This window comes from Pleurodeles waltl, chromosome 3_1 (genome assembly GCF_031143425.1).
Source record: "Pleurodeles waltl isolate 20211129_DDA chromosome 3_1, aPleWal1.hap1.20221129, whole genome shotgun sequence".
NCBI classification, from domain to species: domain Eukaryota; kingdom Metazoa; phylum Chordata; class Amphibia; order Caudata; family Salamandridae; genus Pleurodeles; species Pleurodeles waltl.
Window position 1 is genome coordinate 939,355,043 of NC_090440.1, and position 25,727 is coordinate 939,380,769.

Genomic DNA, 25,727 nt, shown 5'->3' on the forward strand with positions numbered 1-25,727 from the left:
CTGAGAGATAGGAACTCTAGGACATATGGCAGAGTGCAGGTCTGACAACAGCTAACAACCTGAAGTTGCAGAGCAAACCACTGCTGCAGCCGAAAAGATGGCAGCACCAACTGCTTGATGTTCGGAATGGGGACCATACTCTAGTAGGAGACCCTGCTGTAATCATCAGTGCTACCTAATGTTATACAGGGTGCAGGTTGTCCTTCTGCAAACTGCAGCACTGAAGCGGCTGCCTCTCCCAAGGTGGAGATGTAAACATTTGAAACTGAGAGATCATATACATGAGCACATGCGTGAAATGGGGAGTGGAGAGCTCATGATGCTCAAATGCAGATGGGAATTATGGCACCTACATTGATGACAGAGACCATATCGCACTGCCCACCTAACCAAAAGCGCCCTGCAGCACCACCATGGTAGCTAAAACTGGGGCTCATGCATGATGGCTGAAACAAGCTAAGATATTAAGCACTCCATAGGCAAAAGGTGGGCAATAACATTTGACCCAGGGACTGAGCACAACTCTGACACTCTGGAACAAGGCAGCACTGCTCGCGAGAGGCAGGGACAACATCAAAGCAACTATTTATATAACTGGGCTCCCAATTTTGGTTTTGGTTCCTAGAGGCGATCTACATGAGGTCATGCCACCGGAGTGCCCTCCCCACTTCTCTGCATCCATAAGTGGCAATGCATCAACAACTAGAGAGAGGACATAGGGGATAGGATTGGACATGCTGACCTTAACAGGGTGTTGTGGGTGCCATAATCTGCATGGTTAAAGGTTGATAGTGGGGGTGGGTGGAACTCACTTAAGTTCACTTTAAAGAATTCCACGGAGTTACATGAAAACTCTGCAAGATTCCGCGAACAAGTGAAAATCGGGGCATCGCACGGCTCATGCTGATTTCTAGTGCTGGAAGCTTGTTCAGCACCACACAGTGTGCCAGAAGGTGCTGCTTCTCAAGTTGGTTTGCCAACCACTCAAGTAGATTTTCTACTTGAGTGCCAGCTTTCTCATCACAAACGGTTGCGAATGCCTGCAACCGAATGCACTGGGAAAATCTCTCCAGGTGCCCTTCTAACTCCCGAAAATCATGCTAGGGGGCACCAGTTCTAGCTCATGCTTGCCATCTTACAGTTTGTGAGTCTTGCATGAGAAAAATCTCTGCCACACGGTGGTTGGCAGAATTGGACCAGAACTCTGGATTACAAGCGTAACACAGAGTGGTCAAAGTTCTGCCAACTCCACCGGCAGAGCAAAATTTATCGCCCAACTCTAGTTGATATTGCTTTTGGGACCTGGGTGCCTGGGCTTGTTGCTGCCTTAGTAGTTGGGGTGCAGGGAGGACCATACCCCTGTGCGACATCACATCACCACATCGGCTTACTGAGGGAATCTCCAAAAACCAGCACGGACCGATGTACATTTTAACAACTCTCTCACTATTTGCCATACCTTCCCTCTGATAAAAGAGGAATGATCACTGATAGGGGTGGGTGGAACTCATGTTCACTCAGGTTCACTCCACAGAATTTCGCGGAGCTACATAAAAACTCAGTGGAATTCCACCCACCCTTATAATTCCCATATACCACACATAAAAAAACCTCTGGTCACACCCATGAAACACCATAAATGGACACTTTAAGATGGCGACACCTCAGTGGTGTTTGTGACGCAATGTACATGAGAGGTGGTAGTCGTGCTCAATACTGTTCACATGCATCTCGCAGCCCTATTTGGGCACAGCTCAATGACAGGGGAAGTCTGGACAGAATACATAACATCCAGTAGATACATTTTGTTTCTGTAAAGAAAGAACCAGGCATGTTTGTCGGGTCATGCCGCACTAACCACATAATAGGACAAGTAAGTGTATAGTGTAGAGAGCCACCCGGGCTCTCCCTTTTGCTGGGACCAGGTTCCACACGTCCTGACGCAGGGCGGAATCGAGGTCTCCCAATAAAGTTAGGGCTGCGTTGATGCAGTTCCCTTTTTGACCCCAACCAGGCTGGGTGTGCCTTATTTCAGTCCAGTACAGTCACATTGCCCATGCGATCCTACAATGGCGACGAGCGGGATTCATTCTCCGCGTCGCACCTAAACGACCCTGAGCACAAAAAAAAAATATATAAGAAGAAGGCGGAAATCGCGTCCGACCCCACGACTTAGTGCGGTGCAAGAAGAGTGCGCAAGGACACGTGGACCGGTGAAAGAGGGTGGAAGAGGCGCTCGGCACTCAATATTACAGGTACGCCGCCCCGCCTTCCCCAGCGGTGCCCTGCGCCCCACTGTGCTCTGCCGCGTCCTAAACGGCGTGCAGCAACCAAGTGAACGAGGAGAAGCCCGGCGCCCCACTGTGCCCCGCCGTGTCCTGAGCGGCATGCGGCGACCACGGGGTGAAAGGAAAACCCGGCGCCACACAGAGCCCTGCACGCGCCAAAAGACACAAAGTGAACCCTGCCACGGCGCGGCAACCAAAACGAGGAGGAGGCAGCTTACCTCCGGTGCTTGCTGAGTAGCGGCGCCTCCGCTGAAGCCGGCAACACTGAGTGGGGGCGGTGCGCATTTGCACACGTGCGCGCCCCATCGCTCAGCAACGCGACGCTCAGGCTGTGTTCCCCAGGGAGGGGAACGCAGCTGAAGAGCCGGAGAGGCGGGAGCCCCGTAGAAGCAAGAAGAAAGGGCAGGGTGCCCTAAGAGAGAGAGAAAAAAAAGAAAAAAAAGGAGAATCCAAAAAAAATATATATATATAAATATATAAACAAATAAGAACAAACAGAGAAATAAATAAAATAAAAATAAGCAGAAGAAGGGCGGAGACCCCAGCAAAAGAAAAGCCCCAAACAAAAGAGACAAGAAGGGGAAGGTAGGAATACAAAGGAGAAAATATAAAAGAGACACTCCCTGAAAGAAAAAAAAAAGGGAAGATAATACTCAACAGTGGTCATAATGGCAAAAGCACCCACATAACTAAGGGCATCATGAGTGCCCCACCACAAGAAAACCTCCAAGTGCCCGTGCAAGCAGGCGCAAGTGCCCACTCCTCAGTCACTGCGCTGCCCTCGTTCAGCCAACTGGTTGATCCGGCCACAGCATCCCCAAGATGGTGCCTGTGGTTAAACCGATTAGAAAATTACTTTTGCGCCACTCATGAGACTGATGGGGCTGTGCGCAGATCTCTTGTGTTGCTCATGGGGGAGATGAACTGCAAGAGCTGTTTGACGCACTCCCAAATACAGGAGATAAGGCGGATTTCAATGCAGCGGTGGAAGCCCTGAACAAACATTTTGAACCACAGCTGAACTCAGATTTTGAACGCTTCAAACTTCGGCAGGCTCAGCAAACAGATGCTGAGTCAATGGATATGTTCTATGCCAGACTGAGAAAGCTAGCAAGCTCGTGCATAGGCCTTAATCAACAGGAAGAGATTAGGGCACAGATCATTCAGGGATGCCGGTCGAACGCACTAAGGAAACTCATTCTTCGCCAGCAAGGCATGCCCCTTGATGACATCCTGGTTTTGGCACGATCACATGAACTATCAGCAGTGCATGCAGATGCCATGGCAGCAGTAAGAGGACAATCACTGGCCGCTGCGTCAAATACGCGTCCAGTCCAAGTGAAGGAAGAGCAGGTAGAGGCCATCCAAACCCGTCAACCACCAGGACAAAAGGGGAACTCCGGCAGACAAAACGCACGCACCTGCCGAAGCTGTGGATATGATCACAAACCATCAATGGTGTGCCCTGCGAAAGGGAAAACATGCATCAAATGTGGCAAAGATAACCACTTTGCGAAAGTATGTCGGTCTGGTCAAGGATGGCAAGGGAACCAGAAGGCAAGAGACACAAAAATCAGAAGTGTGACTAAAGAAACTGATGATTCTGGTGACACCACCACTCAGAGGACCCCAGTCTTTGAAGAAGACGAAGAGGAGGACATCTTTGTGATCTCGTTCACCGGTGGGAGGCAACAAAATAAACGACCTTCACCCATGAGCAATGTCCGGATCAACGGCAGGTCGGAAACAGTACTCATAGATACTGGGGCATCAGTGAATGTGATGGACGAGACTCTCTTCAGGCAGCTGACCCCAGCACCGTCGCTTACCCCAACTAACACGAGAATTTACAACTATGGGGGCAGGAAACCAATGCCTCTGAGGGGCACTGTGGAGGTGTCGGTGTCCAGCGGGCAGGCATCAACGCAAGCAAGATTCTATGTGGTGGCTGGAGATCGAGGTACGCTGTTAGGCTGTCACACCACGGAAGAGCTTGAACTGGTATTTTTTGCTAGACAAGTGTATGACTCCCACGCTGAACGTTTAATCAACGAGTTTCCACAGCTCTTTGAAGGTCTAGGGCGACTCAAAGGTAAAAGGGTCAAGTTACATATAGATCATAGAGTTACGCTGTGGCCCTCAGACACAGACGTGTTCCTTTTCACCTATGACCAGCTGTGGAGAAGGAACTACAGTTGCTGGAAGATCAAGGAGTAATTGAGAAGGTAGATGGGCCCACACCGTGGGTGTCACCGTTGGTGATAGCACCAAAACCCAAGCAACCTGGCGCCATCCGTTTGTGTGTCGATATGCGCTTACCCAATAAAGCTATTAAAAGAGAGCGCCACATAACGCCTACGATGGATGATATCATAGCGGATCTGAATGGTGCCCAGTGGTTCTCGAAATTAGATCTTAATGCTGGGTATCATCAGCTGGAATTGGAGCCTGATAGTAGAAACATCACTACTTTTTCAACGCATGTGGGACTTAGGCAATACAAGAGACTAAGCTTTGGGGTATCCTCGGCCGCTGAAGTATTCCAGAATGTGATTAGGGAGACACTCTCAGGACTACAAGGGGTAATCAATCTGAGTGACGACATTCTCATCTACTCCAAAACCCGTGAAGATCACCATCGACACTTGAGAGCTACACTGCAGAGGTTATCGGAGGCTGGACAAACGCTCCACAAGAAAAAGTGTGCGTTCTATCAGACGTCAGTAGAGTTTTTTGGCTATGTGTTTTCAAAGGATGGTCTACAAGTGGACCCTCGAAAAGCGGATGCTATCCGTCAAGCTACAATTCCGAGAAACACCACAGAAGTGAGAAGCTTCCTGGGTATGGCAACCTATTGTGGCAGATTTATCCCACAGCTGGCAACCATGGCAGAACCTCTCAGGCAGCTCACGAAAACTGGGCATCAGTGGGAGTGGAGCCCGATGGCAGACAAAGCATTTGCTGACATCAAGACTGCTTTACTGGACAAGTCAACAACGGCGTATTTTAACCCTCGCAGACGAACGGAGGTGGTGGTAGATGCAAGTCCAGTAGGGCTGGGTGCTGTTCTTCTACAGGAGCAGAACCCGCAGGAGTGGGTTCCGGTTGCATATGCCAGTAGAGCATTGTCGTCGGTCGAAACACGATATGCCCAAATAGAACGAGAGGCCTTGGCGATTCGGTGGGCGTGCAAGCATTTTCACCTGTATCTCTATGGACAAGAATTTCAGGTGGTGACCGATCACAAGCCGTTAGTCGCACTGTTTGCAGGTTGTCCTCGCCTGGCGCCCCTGCGCATCGAACGATGGACTGTTCTGCTGCAACCGTACCGGTTTACTGTTGTCTACCGCCCTGGAGTGAACAACCCGGCAGATTATTTGTCTCGTCACCTGTCTATAACCACACCTGATAACTCTCAAGGGAAAGATGAAGAGAACACAGAAATATTTGTCAATATGGTGGTGCAGTCGGCATGCCCTAATGCCCTGAGTGTAGGAGACATTGTAGACGCCACAAAAGGGGATTCAACGCTCCCCAGGTCAAAGAAGCACTTGATCACAGGAAATTAAAGCTCTTCCTGGAAAAGACTAACGTGGCTAATCATGAATGTAAAGCCGCAATGCAAGGGATGTGGAGGGTGCGAGATGAATTAACCACAGATGGGCATGGACTGATACTGCGAGGAAGGAGAATTGTGCTGCCTTAAAGTTTATGGGCCAAAGTAGTGGAGCTAGCACATCAAGGCCATCAGGGCGCTGCAAAGACTAAAGCAAGATTGCGGGCCATGGTATGGTTCCCTGGCATGGAAAGTCGAGTGGATGAGTTGGTAGGAAAATGCCATTCCTGTGTAATCACCTCAGGGGAACCACCCTGTTGTCCCGTGATCACTGAGCCAGCTAGTCTGAAGCCATGGACTAAAGTGAGCATGGACTTTGGGAGCTTTCCGGATGGGAGGCTATATGTTGTTCTCATTGACTCTTACACCAAGTTCCCGGTTGTTGACGTTGTATCTTCCACGGCATTTGAGAATGTAAGGCCAGTGCTTCAGAAAACTTTTGCCATGTTTGGCCTCCCGGATGAAGTTAGAACAGACAATGGCACTCCCTTCCAAGGACAGGAGTTTCGGTCTTACCTTGATAGTTTAGCTATACGTCATCGCAGGGTCATGCCCTATTGGCCCCAGGCGAATGGGGATGTAGAAAGGTTTATGCGAACTCTAAACCGTGCCCTTAGAATAGGGGTTGATCAAAGAGAAGACAGTGAGAAATGTCTACAAGATTTTTTGAGTGCTTATCGCCAGACCCCTCATAGCACTACAGGGTGTGCCCCGGCTGCCCTGATGTTTAAAACTCCGCCGCAAGATTGTATCCCTTCAGGTCCTCAGTGGATACCACCAGAGCTGGATGTTGAAGCCACTCAGCAGAGAACACACCAATCGGAAAGCCACTGAACGGAGACGCTGTCGATACAGGGGTTTGCAGGAAGGAGATATGGTTGTAGTGAAGAATCACTGACCAGGGGGAAAAATCCAAACTCCATTTGAGCCTGAACGGTGGCAGGTTGTCAGTGTCCGGGGTACCATGATAACAGCTGCTCGAGGCCAGCAGAGGGTAACCAGGGATGTATCACACTTCAGGAAGGCAGGGGCTGCGATTCCATCTGAGGAGGAGGCAGAAAGTGAGGACTTGTTGGGTGAGTCACCAGCGGAGGAGGTGCAGGCCGAGGGGACTCTGGTGGAGACACCCCGTATACAACAATCGCCAGTTGAAAGTGGTGGCCGGGGACAGTCAGTTCCTCGAGGTGGACACTATCATCTGCGTCCCAACCCGGTGCCGAACAGTCAGCTTCGAGACTTTGTGTGTACCGTGGATACCTGAGGAGTGACGTAAAGGTTTCGCTGCCTGTTTGATAGAGGGGTGTTGTCCCCCCCGAGACTTTGGTTCTTTTGCATCTGTTCTGTTTTTAGTCCGTTATGTTTCATTTTTTGTGTTTCTAGTTTTCTTGCATTCTTTCATTCTTTTCTATGTGAAGTAAAACATGGGAGGAATGTAGAGAGACACCCGGGCTCTCCCTTTTGCTGGGACCAGGTTCCGCACGTCCTGACGCAGGGCGGAACGAGGTCTCTTAATAAAGTTAGGGCTGCGTTGACGCAGTTCCCTTTTTGACCCCAACCAGGCTGGGTGTGCCTTATTTCAGTCCAGTACAATCACGTTGCCCATGCGATCCTACATATGGCACAAACACACACAAGTATTAGGAGCAGACATATTTTTCTAGAGGCTGAGGTGGGAGCCGTGGGGGTACACAATAAGCCACAAGTTACCAAGGACAGAGAACTTTACTGATCAAAGGGAGACAACACTCCACCATCATTTAACACCACAGGTCTCGGATTGCCAGGAAATCAAATTTCTGGTTTAAACAAGGGACTACAAAAGGTAATACATAAATTTGACATTTGCAAACATGCTACAGCGTTTCGCTGCTAGATCCCGAAAGTCAGGTTTCCATTGCACCCTGAACAAATATAATAATGCAGACGCAGTTCACATCCCTCTTGAGAGTGAAATACTAAGGGCCCCTGTGTTCTCTGTACAAAATTACCACTTAAATCAAAATACCTATCTTAATTGGTTAGCCTGGGGTGTATTCAGGTTCTGAGGTTAGGTCTGTCTGAGATCCTTGGGATCGGAAATCTCACCTGCTCCCCTGCCGCTCCCAGCGCATCTCTCTAATGCCACTGGTTGGTCCGAATGGCTGCTGACACCTGCAAAGCCACTTCATATCCGGGCACTGCTCCTGGGACCTGCAGCAAAGTCACCACCTGGGTCCAGGGTACAGGCAGTCACCAACCAGTGCCGGGCTGCGCAGGAAACCGCCACCAAGAGCTGTGCACCATCTACAGCCACCAGCGTCTCTGAGGGACTGAGAAGCAACAATGCATGGCAGAGCGGGAAGGGGTGTCCCAGAATGTGCATGATGAAAATCCCATACAGGCTAGCCAATGGATAGGACTTCAGAATACAGATTGTGGGGCAAAGCTCGCATTACAATAGACAGGATTCAAGAATGCAGAGTGCAGGGATAGGGGAAGCCAACCCTAGAACCTGCATAAAGCAAGGTGGGCTCCAGTAATCTCTTCTATGCAGCAGTTAGTGGAGTTTTTGCCGAACTCCATGTTCCAAGGAGAGCGGGGAGTAGCAAAACTCCACAAATTACACCGGCGGAGCAGAGTTTACTGCCTGGGCCTAATCAGGGACCCCCAAGAATTTCTTTTGAGACCCAGTGCGCAAGCAAACACCCAGGTGCAAAGACTGTGCCATCGACTTTGAAAGCCAAAGAACAGTGAGGAGAAAATAATGATTCTGGGATGAAAGCACTCATGTGCAGGCAAGCCTGGTATCTAAAGACAAAAAAGATCTATGTGCTCAACCTTCACATGGACAATATAGCCTCAATAATGAATAGGCATGAGGACAGTCTAAACAGAAACGAAAAGAGACTAGCTACAGTGGGAGACACTCAAAACAGCAACAAAGTAAAACTACTAAAAAAGAGCAAAGGGTTGTCCTAATAAAAGCCAAAAATGAGGACCTCGAGAAATAATTTACATATTAAAGGTGTGGCTAAATCCACAGATACTGGCAAAATGGAAACCTTAGTTGAAAATATGCTGATCTCGCCCGCTAGCACTGGCCGTTTATTTAAACTTCTAATTATGGAAAGAGCGTATCGATCACTAGCTCCGCGGCCACCTCCAGGAGCTTCTGTACAACCAACAGTTGTCAGGTAATCAAATGATAAGAATAGAGGAACAGTGTTGCAGTGAGAAAAGAGAGAATTACAGTATAAAGCTCTCAAATGTCATTGTATGCTGATTTCAAGATAGCTGTTCAGGAGGCTTGCAGTGCAGTACTTGTGTATGTGTGCTGAGACTGATGAGAATCCAAATTAGCCTGTGATAAATTTGAATAACTATATAACAGTTACAAGAAAGTATACATTGCCATGGCACTTTTATCTAATCAAAAAGGGCATATGATAATGACAATGTCAATATTGTGATGTGTTATGTTTGATATTAAGTTGTAAAATCTTAATAAAAAAATTAAACCACACACAACATCTGAAGGAACAAACCATTGCATAAAATTCCAAATGGAAGGCCTTCTCGTCAGATTACTATTCCGAAGTGAACTCATTCCAACTATTTTTTTAAAGGACTGATCGAATATGTGTTTTACTAGTAATCAAAGTACTTTTTACATTTCAGTGTTTTTTATGATTCAATGTGTCCTTCATGAATGACTTTCTACAGACTTGATGAAGTTAGCGCCACCTCTTTCTAAAACATCCTTTGCACACTCTTTCACTAGTAGGGGGTAATTTTCAACATGGGAGAAAATTAACTGTAGTGAAATGAGTGACCCACTGGTACTATTAGACCACCACCCTTCAGTTTCATTTGATTGTCATCCTATTTGTTGGCACTTAATAGACAAGAAAAAATTACTGAGTCCTGTCCCACTGGGTCAAATCCCACTGATAAAAGATTTTAATGATTCCTGACTCCCGGGAATTGTATTTCTGATCTTACATTGATCAACTTATCTTTGGATAGCTGTACTAAAGTGTTTTTAACTGGCTTGACCACATGCAGCTGTGAAGGGTTTGAAGACTGTTCATATGTATTGAAAAACTGATTAAACAAAGCCAGTTGTTGTCCGGAGTGGGGTGAAAAGTTCATATCATAATGTAATCTGTGACTCTATCCTCTGTTTGTTCCAGAGATTGAGCTGATATCGGGATGGAATGTGGAGGTTTTGGAGAAAGGGGAGGTGCGACTTTGGCTTGAGGTGGAGGAATTGTCACCGGAAGCAGAATTACATCTAATCTTCAACAACGAGGAGATCACAAGCACTCCGGTGGGTGTAATTCTGATTCATCAATGTATCATTATAAAGAATACTTCATGCTACCAAATATGTGGATTGGCTGAAATCTATAAAAAGTGAAGGTGTTTGAGAATATCAATTAAGATACCATTTTTTAGTGTAGAATAGTTTACAGAAGTGCATCCATTACCAAGTGCAGAGAAGAAGACCAAGCATCAGGCAGGAAAGATGGGTGCCACCATGATTCATATTAGCAGTTAAACAGAGCGAGAGAGAGAAAGAAAGAGAAATAGAGAGAAAGAGAGAGGCAGATATAGAACCATTAGTAAATTGCCTTGCTGATGGTTGTAAGAAGGAAAATGTTATCAGTTATAATCAGGGATAATTGTTAATGTAATGGCCCTCATTACGAGCAATCCAGTTAATTGCCATAAGTGCAGTAGCTCCTGCTATTGCATTATACAGTTATGAGTATTGTGCCAAACATCATGAGGTCAAGCCTTATGATATTTATGGAGGGAAAAAAATCTAGTATTTACCAGAACATGCACACTTGGGTGCAATAGGCTCCAAAAGCCTCATGTTATTCCCCAAAAGTGTGTAATGGGTGGTATTCAATGCCCCCTTTATATTCTGACTGAGATGAATCAATTTTATAAGGTGTTATAAATCTTATACCAATTACCGGGTGACTCACAATGAGGGCCAAGGTCTTGATTAAACAGGAGGGTATGTAGCCTGTTCAGACTTAGACATCATATCTGGTATCGCCCATTGGAATCCTGTTTGTCCCCTTTATCCCAGAGGTCTTAGACTTGTTAATCAACCTCTCCACTGAACTAGCCAAAATAAAGCTCTAATAGTGCTGTCAGAACACAACTGGGAGTGGCACATACTAGGCCCATACATATAAAAATTGATCACGACTGTTCCAGTCTAAAGCAGGAATTCAGTGAGCCCACAAATGTGACCCCACATTTTCACCAAGCCTTGATTTCATTACCACACCCATTCTCCTAGCATTGCTGAAACTATAGTATCAAGTGGACCAGCTGAGGCAAGTGATACATTTCCAACTTAACTTGTATGTTGATGCCACAATCAAATTGCAATAAAGTAAATACAATCATTTCTAATTGATAATGTTGCCACATGCGAAATAAGATTTTCTTCTTTCTGAACAGAGCAAATCCTTTTCAAATAATTATCACACCCACTCTTCCAACATTGCTGATGTATAATGTCAAGTTGACCAGCTGAGGGAAGTGATACATGTGCAACCAAATTTGTAATGTGATGAAATAATTAAATTAAAATAAAATAAATACAATAAAATTTTAAAAAAGGTGCAATCCAAGATCAATTGCATTGCATCATTGTACAGGAGTGCCTGGTACAAGGACCTCTAAGATTTTGTCCACGGCCATATGACAATTATTGCCCCCTCTTGTATGATGTGTCTCCGCACTGCATACTGTTGCATATTCAGAATGATTGTACACTGTACTATTATCACAAATGACTGGTACATAATATATGATGCTTCCTAAAACTGCAATAAAATATGTGTTTAAAAAAACTAACATCAATATTTTCAATTGTGTTTTCATTTCTGTATATTTTAAATGAAAGTTTCACTGTCAGGGTCAGAACAATTATTTTAATTGACAACAGTACAAAGGTGATAATTAGATGAGAGGTCAGATTTCTGTTTGGCGAAAGGACAACCACATGTTACTTTAATCAATAGCCCATCTACCGCAGGATGCCAATTCAACATCACAATCAGAAGATTCCAGTTCTTAACTTGAAATGGGTGTCTAACCATTTTCAGGGATAAAGAGATGTAAGATGATAGGTCCCCTTTAATTTAATCTCTCTTAGCGCTTCATGCTTCAATGGCACTCACACATTTTAAAGTAGATGCAATCCATTCCATTACACAAAACATAATAGGTTGCAAATACCACTTGAAATGTTGGTTTGTGGTTCACACCAACATTTGATTTGAATATTAATTCTTTCAAAGCACATTTCACCCAACGCACCTTTGTAATAACTGTTCCTTTACCCTTGTTGACACTGCAACCCAATTAACATTTGGGAGGGTCGATCTGCTGAAAAGGGAGAATCCAGTGCTCGAATACTCAACCCAAACCACTAGAGGAAGTTTCCTCAGTTTTCAATTTCACAGATTTATTCAAAAGTAAAGAAAAAAAGTTAAACATAGATAGGAAATTAACATGAGTCACATCATAACATTAAGCCCTAAGTACATAGAACCACATCTGTCTAGCCATCAGTATATAGAAATAAACATCAGTTCTCTCTGTTCTGAACAGAGCTAGCAGAGAAATATGCTAATATGAGCAGTGACACTCTCTAAAATAAAAACAACACTCTAAAAATGTGCAATGCAAAATATAACAATATCATAAGTCTAAAATGTCTGAATGTCAAAGGCGAAACTTGTAAAAGTCTAAAGCAAAAAAATCATAAGAACACAATGTTTGCAGAACCTTAACAATGGATAGACAAAGATAGTACACAGTATAATAGTATGGCATTATTTTGAAATGCGGTACTAAAATGTTACTTGCACAGTGAACCAATCAGTCTGCTAATATCCAAAACACCTACTTGCCAAAGATTTTCATTGGATAGAAACATAAGAAATGCAACTTAATACAATTAACTGTTCGTCACATTCATAACAACCAACATAGCAACAGAGGTTTAACACATTAACCTCATAATGTGTCAAATACATCTCTTGGCTAAGGAAGCTAGAAATTATACTTTTGCACATACAGAAACACCATGAAGGTAGCTGAATTTCAATGTTTTTTATCTGAAAATCAAGGAATATCAATGACTGCGCACAACATTTATACAAGCACTTTCAGTAATGTGTCCTAGGGTGGCCGGGTTATGCTAACTGAACCAAACCAATGTATTTTTAAAAACTAATTTTATTATATTTTCTCTTTCTTTTTGCAAAGCTTCACAGGGAATACCTGAACATCTCATTGCCATTCTCATGAGCAACTTATGGGCACTCAATTCCAGTTTCTCATACTCATGACATCTCATGCTTAACAACACTAGTAGAAGTGTATTTGTTTCAGAGAAATTGAAGCACGCACTTGTGCAAGCGTGTTTTAAGGATAATATTGTATAGCTCCACCACGCCTGACACTTATGGCTGACAGCTACAATGAACTTGACTGATCTTCAGTGCAGCACAGAGAATTCCTGTGATTTCATTTCTAATTATCCTCTCTTTTCTAACTCAATGGATGTTGGTTTTCCAAATTTAAGGATCAACGCCTTCAGTAGTAATAATTGTACATCTGTTAGTGTATTACACCTCCTTGTTGGATATGCCTCAATCCACTTCAAAAACAGACAAATTATAACCAATGTCTACCTTAACCTTTTACATGTAGCCTACTGAAGGGATCTGCTGTTTTCCTTACATGACTTATTATTAACTAGGTTTTCTTTTCATCATTAATTTTCTGACACATTATACATCTCTGACAATGGTCTTCCATCAGTTTTCTTAAATGAGGGTTGAACCAGTAAGTATTAAATAGCCTCACCATCCTGTGACGTTTCACATATATAAGTCAGTGAAAACCTCTCACCATCTGCAGTAGCAGTGAATCTGGCAGGACAAACCTTCCATCACTGTATTTCAAAAGGTCTTTCTCATCCTGTTTACATTTTCCCATCTGACATCTCATTTTGTATATCTCTCAATTTGTCAAAGGTTTGTTCTGATACAGAAGCATTGTGCATTTGTCCCCATGCACAATGCAGTGTTAATTGTTGCATAATATTTTGCAACTGCAAAATTATTTCTCTTAGTGACAATGTCACTACCATGTCCATGAGAAGCACATTTCACCACTTTATTTTCAATGGCAAATTCAAAGCATACAACAAGTGAAGGATGTGTGTGTCCCATTGTCAATTGGTTTCCTAGCTGAAGTCATGAAACCACACTGTTACCACAACTGGCCAGAATAATGCATTACTCAAAACCAGTACTGACTATCAGTGTAGATTGTAACAGTCAATGTACTGGTTATGCAGCAAGCCCTCGTAATGGCAACCAATTCAAAAAGTCATATAGACGTTATATTGCATAAGTATGAATCCTCCATAATGCATATCAACTTGCAAACTGCATATGCTGCTCATACATTTCATTGGACAGTTCTCAAAAATGGTACATCTTGCCTTGAATATCTGCTTTTGGCATAGAGCACAATTCTGTTAGCTGTAGGCAATCATATTCATCCTCTTGTACATCCTCATTTTCAGCTTTTTCATCTTTTGGAAGAGAGGCAAAGATAACATCACATATTGAAATGTTGAGAAATCCTAAATTAAATAACTTGCATTTTTAAATTATGACCATGGGAAGCATCAACAGTGAAAACTGTTTTGAAGTCATGCCCTGAGCTAAGTATCCTGTCCATGTCTGCTGTGTAGCTCTGGTACATTACTACTATATGTAGAATTCCAAAAACAAACCTGTTGAGAACTCTAAAGTGAATGCGTTGGCTCACTGGGATGACAACAGAATTAGAAGTGCTGCTAAGGAGCACATGTGGTGCTGTTTACGAGGAAAACCACATAAAAGGTCTACGGGGCTGCATTTGACCACAGCCATACACTGATTATCAATGCCCTAGAATAACCTGATTGTGGGCTTACCTAAATTGGAAACATTTAATCTGGTGAATAAAAAGCTCCTCCAAATCTTCAGCACACCTGGGGGATAAACTGGCTCCTGTGGCAATGGGTGCCGTGGCAACAGCTGTGACAAGCCTAATGTAACCCATCTTATCACACTTAGGTAATGATATATACAGATGTAGACCATGACTTTGTTTCTGAACTCTGATACCCCAGGAACCAAAAGCATCATGGTGAGCTACGATTAAAGTAACTACATTCTCTGTTGTGCAAGTGATAACTGTTGAATATATCTGAGACCCAGCAACGCCAGATCTAAAACGCTCTGATTTAATATCACTAAAAGAAATACATATTCATTATTACTGCCATTCGGGCATCAGTCAAGATCTGTTTTTGGAAATCACTTGCTTTGTGAGTTCTCTGATTTTTCTCCAATGAGAAGCTCTGCCTTAGTATGCATGTATGCTGTAGGTGTACACTTCAGTTCTATCCAAAAGGCAACAAATTACGTTACAATGCAAAGTTTCATTCCATGGGGGACCAGTAGGGAAGCTGGATTCCCAGAGTGGCGTTGGTAGGCTCAACTATCGATCCATATTGTTCAAAGGTGACCCATTGCTTTAATGATGCGCTTGCCTTATCCCTGGCCACCCAATCCTTAGATGAGCCTGATCACAGCCGTCAGTTACACTGATGGGGCCATCTCTGGAGCATATTCCCTCTACAGATCCACCCGCAGGATACTGGCTGTTGGTGCAGCAGTAAGTTGAGTTACTACGAATCTTTACCTCGGTAGCTCCACGTGGGTTGATGCTTCACTCATTATTGGGCTGTTTAGAGTAGATGGGTCATCTGGTGGGTCGCTGATCCACTCAGGGATATCTTTACCGTCCCTCCCCGGAAAAGAATAGATAACGAAGGGATGGAGACCAAGTAGAGCCACTGTTGTTAACACATGAAGGAGATGGGCCTAATGGTCCTTATCTGCCATTACATTCTGATTAAATGCACAATGGGATATATTCTTGCACAATTTTTAAAAAACGGACCTTGTAGAAATTTCACAAGCTGCAAACACATCATTCCAAACAAACACATGTTGCCTCGGTTGCTGTCTGCACTCGTTTTGTGTTATGTGCATCTGTTTATTTCAACACCAGTCTGCTGTCTACTTACTTTTTAAGATCTCGTACTTTAGTTTTTCAAACAACTGGACTTCCACAGACACAACCCAGACACCACGGATTAACGCATTTTATGGAAGGAAAAGGCATTGTAATCCCTCTCGTATAGTCAAAGTACTTTTCACCATTATTATGCTAAAAAAGGTCTCTTAATTTTCTGGTGAGAATGTGAACTCTTCTTAGCTAGGCCTTCATGTTGCCGTTAACTTAAATGCATTTCCTCCAACGCAGGAACGAAAGATTAACTTCGACAGAGAAAATGGACTGGTGGAAGTAATCATTCAAAACTTGACCGAAAAGGATAAAGGAACGTACACGGCTCAGCTGAAGGATGGAAAGGCAGCAAACCAGTTTACACTGACTCTTACTGGTGACGGTAAGTTGACACATCTATGCATCATGTCCAGAGCGAAACGCTTGCCTACATTGTATCATTGCTGTGGCCTTTACCTGCAGTAGCCGATTCATCAAAAAATATAAGGTTGCCAGTTTATACTGCTAATCAGGAACCACACAGACCACCTTGTGTGGCAAACAGGTGTATTTTGAAGTAGGAATTGGGTGGGCCACATTGTATATTTTGGATTCCGGGGAAAGCAGGACAACATGCTTATACCTTGTGCCACAACGTTTACGAAATGGTAACCCAGCAAGACACTTGTGAGTTTTGTAACTTTACAACGGCATAATTCCCTAGAAATACTTGAATTCCTTGATTAATTGCAATAAGCTGATTTTGTGCCAGCACGTTATGTCTTGTATTTTAATTTTCTGTGCTTCTATATCGAACCTGTTATATAATGGTATGTGAATGTTGGGCTGGCACTGTTCACCGTTCGAAAATGGTCGCTACAATCATACCAACAAAGCTCCGAGTGGCTAATTTTAAAGAAACAATTATTAACAGGAATCGAAATTTTAAAAAAGCTTGGGGCCAAACAAAGTTCTTCTATCTCACCTCAACGAACACTCTTCTGTCCTAAAAAAAGTAAAAATGATTCCATCAGTGTAGTCGTGCGCTGGATTTAAGGGGTGCAAAACTAATATTAAAGCTAATATTCAAATAGGTGCGTAATATCATACAAAAAAATAAAATGAAATGAAATCATTGTGTGCGTTCATCTATTTAAACATTATTTACCTCTGCTCAGTATGCCAAAAGTGGATATTCCTATTAGGACCCGGGTGAAACTGCAGCAAAGGGAGCGACAGGGGATGTAATCCAAGCTGGAGATATAGCCAGTGAGGTCTACATGAGACTTATTCCTCTGCTGCAGATTTCACATTTCATTCCACGTTATAGTTTATTTTGACAATCACTCCTACCTAATAATCAACCTAATTAAACACTTATTTCTACAGTGCAACTTCTGATTACCAGTCAAGCCCTAATATGGTGCTCCTAGGACACATCTGGGTTTTTCTCTACATTAAGAGCACAGTCTCAGCATCCATGTCTCCCTAAGACCACAGTACCGCTCCTTAGAGGCGCTCCGGCCCTCACCTGCTTGCTTCACCACTGGAAGGTGCAGTCTCACCACCTCCTCCTCAAAGAACTTCGTTGGCACCCCCAGGAGTCGATCATCTATTTCTAAATTATTGTGTGCCAGATCTGGCTTTAAGACAGTCAGTATTCGGAGTCACGGGTATCTATCGTCTGTTAACTACCGATCCACTCATTGAAAACACTGTCCATCCAGTACAGTACAATCTGAAAGCAGTCCTTTTCCTGAGATTCCTACAATGTTTTTGACTTTCTGCTGCATGCTTGGCCTTCCGCTCTCAGACGTCGTTGCTCAGATTTTCTTTTGATTGAGTACTTTACTTGTGCATGTGGATACATTTTTAAAAAAAGTTATAAATATAATAGAACAAAGTACAGCAACACGGTTCTTCTTTATTTTCGTTTTAATTTGTCTGTTAAACACTTTTTTTTATATCATAGAAAGTGCCCCCTCCCTGGTGACATGTGAGGGGACATCAGTCGTGTATACCGGTTGTTTGATTCTGTAGGACACTTTCGACTTACTGAGGGGCCCCAGATGCTTGTAAGGCCTGCTCTGTAATATGGATCACGCTGGCGCAAAATATGCACCAGTATATCATGATGAGGATGTTTTCGTGTTTTCATGAGGGCATAGTCCCTAGCAAAAGAGAAATCTCTTTTCGTTTGCACCATTTTCATATTGTAGAAACTGGCACAATGGTAAACATGGTGTCAAGAGGTGCAATGCTTTTACGTCACACAGAGTTGACACAAAGTCAGTGCTCCCCCTTACGGGGCCCATAGAAGCGGAGGAATGGACTCTAGGCATCCTTCACGCATCCCCACGCAAGTGGGCGAAGACCAGGGATCCCCAACCTTTTCTGTAACAAAAGCTACTTATGTTCAATGAAAACCATCCACAGCTACTAATAATATTAGAGTTATAATAGTGACTACACCAGTCAAGATTACATTAGCGGTCACCATATGGAAGGTTATCATCACTGATCACTTTAGTTCAGTAGGCAGGGTCGCTAGCAAAAATGTAAAAAGGCTTTATCAGTGTGAAATGCCTCTAGATGGGTAATACATAACAGCCTTAAATGTAATGCCCATGGCACCAAGGTAAGAATATTAATAATACGTGTCCCTAGTGCTGCATGATTTGTCTTTCAAATATAAGCATTTAATATACTTTAGATATTCACCCATTTTTCTCAAAAGATCAGTTTACGAGTTCTGAAAATGCACACAATTTCTTCGCCAACACAAGCTTTTAAGGGTGGTATACAAATATTAACTCTGCCAAGAAAAAGTTGGTCTGCACATGGAGGAGCTAGTATAGCCTTAACGCCTGTTGTAGTGGGTTATACTAGCCATTAAAGGCCTGTTCCAATGTTAGAGGCCGAGCGAAAGGCAAGGGACTTTAACAAGGGAGCAGGACTTTAATGCCGGTGCAGCCCAGCTACAGAGGGCTATATGGCTATTAGAACATTCTGTTAAGTAAAACAATATTCTAATAAGTAAAATAAAGCCCTCATGGAGCCTGAGGTGATTGAAATCTCCTTGTGCTCCATGAAGCCTTTATTCACAGCAACAGCTGTGAACTAAAATATTGGATTGTTGGAATTCCAGGCTTCTACCCACCATTAGAAGCCCAGAGCACGCCATTGTTTTCAATGGAGCACCCAACATTCCAATGTTCTAATTATAGGTAAATAGCTTTAGAGCTACCAGTAGCTCATGAGCTATTCGTTGGAGAAGCCCAGCATAGACACTCTCTGCATTTGCCTACAGAAGGATCCCTGCCCATTCAAATTGAGGCCGGGTACCTGCCTGTAGTTAAAGGCAAACCAACAGCTTCAAAAGCTCATTCCTTCACTAATTTCCCTGTTCAGAGTGCAAATGCAAGTTCAGACGGCAAGAGTGTGACCCATTCCTTCCACACTTCAGGTAGGTAGCACTACATCAAAGCTATAAATGATCATGGAACATGTTTAGCTTGCATTTTAAGATGTAGTGAACAGGATTGAGTTGAGCGAGCAGCTGCAGTGGTATCCACATTGTATGTATTTTTTGAGTTGGCTTTTCACCCGACTCTTGAAATAGTGCTAACTTTAATACACTTGCTGTTGAGAAAGAGACAAATGAACCAAATGTACAAAAAGTAAATTGGGTTGGATTAGACTGGCGCTTGGCTCAAAGTTTTGCTTGATAGTCTTATCACGTGCCTCTTTTTTTTATTACATAGCAATCCTTGGGAGAATATTCCAACACAGCCATTTTAACGAAGTTGTTTTTCACGTTGTCTTCTTTTTGTAGACTTTGCTAAACTTCTGGCTGACTCTGATTTCCAGAGGAAGGAATGGAAGAGGAAACAAGGTAAGAGCCTCAGAATAACTAACTTTAGATAAAATGACTTATTTGAACAAATGTGCCAGAGGATATGACGTACTGCTGATAAATACTAGAAAGTGGCCAAGCAATACATTTTATTTTTATTTGATTAAGTGCAATAAGGTAGGTCTGTCTGCAATTACACAAAAGCCTGCATTCGTTCAAGGCTCCACTGTTTTTATAATTATTTTTAATGTTCTCTAATATTCTTCAGTGAACATTAGTTCTCTTGAAAAAAGATGAGCTTGAAAGACTCTAAGCAAATCTCCTCAAATCACCTATTTGTATTTGTATATATGTCATTTATCGAACAATTCCATAAAGTGTACAATGTACTTGTTATTTACTTTTTTATTATTACACGTCTGTTTCACACCACACAGTGGAGACGTGCTAAACTTGAGCAGATCTCCATCGTGTGAGAGATGAGGTGGGAACGTGTGGGGCTGGTGGGGTTGAAAAAAGACTAGGCTTACAAGTCTGTCAGTCTAAGTAGCAATGAATAAGCATTAGAGGGGGAGAACTTATGGTGAGAGGGCAGGCCTTTATAGCCTTGCCAGATGAAGGCTTTCAATCCTACCTCCCCCCAGAACGCCACCTCTCAACATGGAAACACAACTGAACTCTGCACAGCCTTCCTGATTCAAGTTGGAAACCAGCTCCCTATAGGGGTTTCCAGCTCACCTTGTGTTCATTGTGTGATATCATCACTTCACCATGTGACTGTGTGAAGAGTAGCACATCATGGCACTGTGTGAGCTGACTGGGCTGAAAATTAGGGGTGGTCGGTGAACTTCACTCCACTCACGAAGTTTGCAGAGGTTTTCCCACTCCACGCTCTGCTTAGACCAAAGAGTTCTGAAAAACTCAGCGCAGAGGAGTTTTGTCCTTGTTCGTGCTTGCCAGCATTAAGTTGGTTAGCGCGAGCGAGGAAAATCACAACCTCCCAGTGAGATTTCCCCAGGCGGGCGCAACCGCCCCATTGAGGAAGTTGCCACTCGCGTAGGAAATCTACTCAAGCGGCATAAAAGAAGCAGCACCCTCTTGTGCTGCGTGTGGTGCCGTTCATGCTGATTTTTCAGTGTGAGACAAGCATCTAGTGCTGAATATCAGCGCGAAAGGCATGACCTAAGGCACTCTGCTTCTTGCGGAACTCCGCATAGCGCGGCGGAGTTTTTTGGTCACTCCGTCCAGGCCCACTGAAAATGCCAGATATTTACATTATGGATGGTTACAATCTGTGAAGGGTGAAAAACGAGGAAAATAAGTGTTCTCTATCCCAGGATGAAGGGGTAAGTCGAAGATATTGGTGCCAGTTTCCTGATATCAGTGTCATGATGACTGAGGTAAGTCTGCAGACGTGTTAGTCTCAGCTCTCCTGAAACAAGTCACAAGCTGAATGTGTGTTCAGGCCAGTACTCACAGACATGAAATAAACGGTGTGTATGTGTGCAAGACAATATTAACTAAGAGGCAAAATACATGTAGGATATGGGTGTATGGCAATATCTGCCAAGATAGCATGAAGAAACATGCAGAATGTGTGTGCTCGCACTGCAGGCTCATATCAACAGAGACACACGAGTGCAGTTGCCTATGGAAATATTCTTCTTGCAGGGAATAGTTAAAAATAAGAGCACAGAGGAATGTAAATCTTCAAATGCAGAATAATTCTAAACATTTCATTTGTCTTTTGTACAAGGAAGGGTTTTTCCAAAGATGTTGCCTAATCATACACGCTTTTAGCCCTGTTTAAAGCTTTCACTCATTTGCCCTTCTTTGATAGTAATGAGACTAAAGTAGCACAAGAGGTCGCTAATGCCAAAGTATTTCATTATAGCATCAGCTAAAACTAAAATACTTAATGACCTAGGTGCAGGCTTGTCATAGGAGTCATAGAGCCGGATCATTGCTTGTCCAGAGCATCTTATTTTTGGGACTGGGACTTATTTTTCCTCATCAGGCTTTGACCTAGAGCAAAAAAGAGAAACATACACGAGAGGGAAGAAGGAGGGAGAGAAAGACGGAAAACTGTGACAAAGGGAGAAAGCAGGGATGAAAAAGAACCCGTAAGGCTTAGATAAAAGGAAAGTGAGGTGTGTGTGTGGTGGGGGCTAAAGAGCCATGAGGTGGAATCAAGTCTCTGTGGTAATTGGTACACCCCCCCAACATAACATACCTATAATTATGAGGACTGGGGTTGTATAATAGAACTATGCATTGCAGAACCACGCATGGCTTAATAACACAGTCGCAACCCTAACTGTGTCCTTACCACGCATGCCTTTACAACGAATATGTAAAGGTGTATGTGGTAACAACATGCGCAGTTGTGTGATACAACCCTCCCCACCCTGTCTTAAAAATTGCCACGCCCCCAAACTGAACCCTTAAACCTACCCCTCCCTGTCCTGAAAACTACACTGCCCTGTCCTAAAAAACTATCCTGATCCGCTGCCCGTGCCCTGAACCCTAAAACCTACTGCACCCTGTCCTAAAAACTACCCCACACTGTCCTAAAAACTACTCTGACCCCCCACCCTGTTCTAAAAGTACTCTGAGCCCACACCCTGACCCCTAAAATCTACCCGCCCTGTACTAAAAAGTACCCCGACCCCATCACTACCATGAACCCTAAAACCTACCCCACCATGTCCTAACAATTACCCTGAACCCTGCTTTGAACCTTAACACCTATCCTGCCCTATCTTAAAAACTACCTTGACTCCATCCCACCCGGAACCCTAAAACCTACCTCGTCCTGCCCTAAAAACTATGCTGACTCCACCCTGAACCCTAAAACCTACCTTGCCCTATCCTAAAAACTACCCTGATCCTCCGTCCTGAACCCTAAAACCTATCCTGCCCAGTCCTACAAACTACCCCGCCCCAGCCCTAAACTCTAAAAGCTACCCTGCCCTGACCTAAAAACTACCCCTACACCCTATCTTGAACCCTAAACCCTACCCCACCCTGTCCTAAAAACTGTCCTGACCCCCGCCCTATCCTAAACCCTAAAACCTACCCTGCCCTGCCTGAAGAATTACCTGACCTCCCTCCCCCGCCCTGAACCCTAAAACCTACCCTGTCCTGTCTGAAAAATTACCCCGACCCCCCGCTCCTGCCCTGAACCCTAAAACCTGCCCCATCCTGTCCTAAAAATTACCCTGACCACTTCGTCCTGAAACCTATCCTATCCTGTCCTAAAAACGATCCCAATCCCCCGCCCCTGCTCTAAATTCTAAAGGCTATCCTGCCCTGCCCTAAAAACTACCCGACCCTCCGGCACCCTCCCTGAACCATAAAAACGACCCCATCCTGTCCTAAAAACTACCCTGACCCCCCAACCCTGGCCTAAACCCTAAAAGCTACCCTGCCCTGCCCTAAAGATTACACCGACCCCCAGCCCTTAACCCTAAAACCTACCCCACCCTGTCCTAAAAACTACCCCGTACCCCCACACCCCAGAACCCTAAAACCTACCCTGCCTGGTCCTAAAGAATTACCTGATCCCCCCACCCCCTCCCTGAACCCTAAAACCTACTGTGCCCTGTCCAAAAAATTACCCTGATCCCCCACCCATGCCCTAAACCCTAAAACCTACCCCACCCTGTCCTAAAAACTACCCTGATCCCCTACCCTGAACCCTAAAATCTACCCCACCCTGTCCTGAAAACTACCCAGAACCCCCACTCCTGCCCTAAACCCTAAAAGCTACCCTGTCCTGTCCTAAAAGCTACCCGACCCCCTACCCCTGTCCTGAACCCTAAAAACTACCCCACCCGGTCTGAAAAACTAACACGTCCCCCCCCTCCCTAAATCCTAAAACCTACCCACCCTGTCCTAAACCCGCCCCAGCCCCACTTACCTGGCCGCCACGTTCCTCTCCCAGCTGTTCTCACTGTGTGCCTGAGCAATGTATGGTGCATTACTCATTTGTGTGGTTCAGGCACATGTGTGGTTCAGGCATGGTTACGGCCTGCGTGGCTCCGGTGTAGATGTAGAAAATGCAACTTCCAGAGGACCCGCCACTGACCGTAATGCAGTGTTTATTTACTATTTTAACTCCACACGTGTTTTGAAAGGTTATAAAGCAGATCAAGGGAAATATATCCACTTTTAGTTTTTTGAAACACTCGCTCGAAACTACCGAAACACACACCGAGGACACATTACAAATGGTTGCACGCACAGCTGTTGGAGCAAATTTATCTGCTCAGTGCCTCAAGCGTGTACAAACGAGATTTCATATAAAAACAAGCATTTACAATACAACAGTCTCGCGTTTGCTCATGTTAGAGCATTGTAAACTCCTAACCCGACTTTTCACCTATCGGGCAAAAGTGCATTTATGTACCTAACCCGAAAAAGTGAAATTAACTATGTAAAGCGCTCGACTTCTGCCAAGCGAGATCGCGCTCGTAAATTTGAGAAAAAGAAGTCCACGAGCCCGATGGAAAACAGCGAGCCTCGCATGTTTTCTGTACTTGGTCGCTGCGCTGGAGGAGGGCTAGCCACCGGAAAAGGCATGAAGTATGCGACTAATGAAAGCAGGCAGATTTTATTAGGCAAGCCCACGAACCAATAAAAAACACTGACGTGAAGTTGACAGGGCTCCGAGCCCTTTTCTAAATACAAAAGCGTCTCGCTGCCATACGCATGCGCGAGCACATGCAACGCAGGCTCGACCCTAAAAAGGTGCTAAATCTCCATTTTGCACCGGTCACTCACTCCACATGAAAACTGCACCGGAAACGACTGCATTGTACGCATCCCGATAATTACACCAGAAATAATGCAAACTGTGTAACCCAGCCCCCAGTTTTCATTATCCTTTCTATGACACTAAACATTACACGCAGCCCTGGTCCATATTTAGTGGCTTTAGTGACAGACTCAGAGCAACTGCCTTGATCTAGAGTACATGGAAAGTATGAAGTATGTTACCACTAGCCGCGCCACATCTGCTATACTCTCTCTATCTCTCTCTCTCTCCCGTCACGTGATTGTCTGTCAAGTGACTTCTCACCAAAACGCTCGATGATTGTATTTTCTAATGTTTCCAGAATGTTAAAAACACAGCGGCACTGACACAATTTCCGCTTTTTCATCACAGGACCTCATTTTCTGGAGTATCTGAAAAGGACGGTTACAGAAGATTGCCAGGTCTTGATAGACTGCAAGGTAATATTTTAAATTAAAGGTGAGGTGGGAGAATAGAACGTTTGGTCTAACACAGGCTGAAGCTCAATCTCAAGGCTGAGAGTTATATTTAATTTAGTTTTTCTCCCACTTGCTCTCCCATGTCTGCTGACACGTGCCTGAAGTTGTAGCTCAAATATACCCTACATTGAATGCCTGGGAACCTTACCCATGTACATTTTACACGCTCTTACTCTCGAGTTCTTACTTTTCATTCGCCTAGGTTACATCCCTAAAGTAATCTCGATAGGATTGGTAACGATAAAGTGCAGTGATGCCCCCAGGCCAAGGCTATATAAAATTACAGAAATAAATACACAAATAAATGAGGTCGAAATATTAGCCCTCTTGCTTCAGAGGAGAGCCTTGTTTACAGGTAGCAGCTGAGGGGCACGACAGCTGCTACGTTAGGGCCTCTGCGGGATTTATGGCATCACCACTACTAGCCACAAGAAGTGCCAGATAGTAGCAAATATCGTTTAGAAGACATTATTGCAATGGAAATGGGAGAGCCCGAACGGGAAAATGTCAATTATGATTGGGCTCATAAATTCTTCCACTG

At 44.2% G+C, this 25,727-nt stretch overlaps 1 protein-coding gene across 1 annotated transcript in view; it reads left to right on the top strand.

The window, feature by feature from the left end:
- MYOM3 (myomesin 3) overlaps nt 1-25,727 on the top strand; it is a 394,520-nt gene that overhangs the window by 328,344 nt on the left and 40,449 nt on the right. The window contains exons 25-28 of the mRNA XM_069223954.1: nt 10,077-10,213; nt 16,312-16,456; nt 19,889-19,948; nt 25,080-25,147. Of these exons, the coding sequence (XP_069080055.1) occupies nt 10,077-10,213; nt 16,312-16,456; nt 19,889-19,948; nt 25,080-25,147 (410 nt within the window). The remainder of the gene's footprint in view (nt 1-10,076; nt 10,214-16,311; nt 16,457-19,888; nt 19,949-25,079; nt 25,148-25,727) is intronic.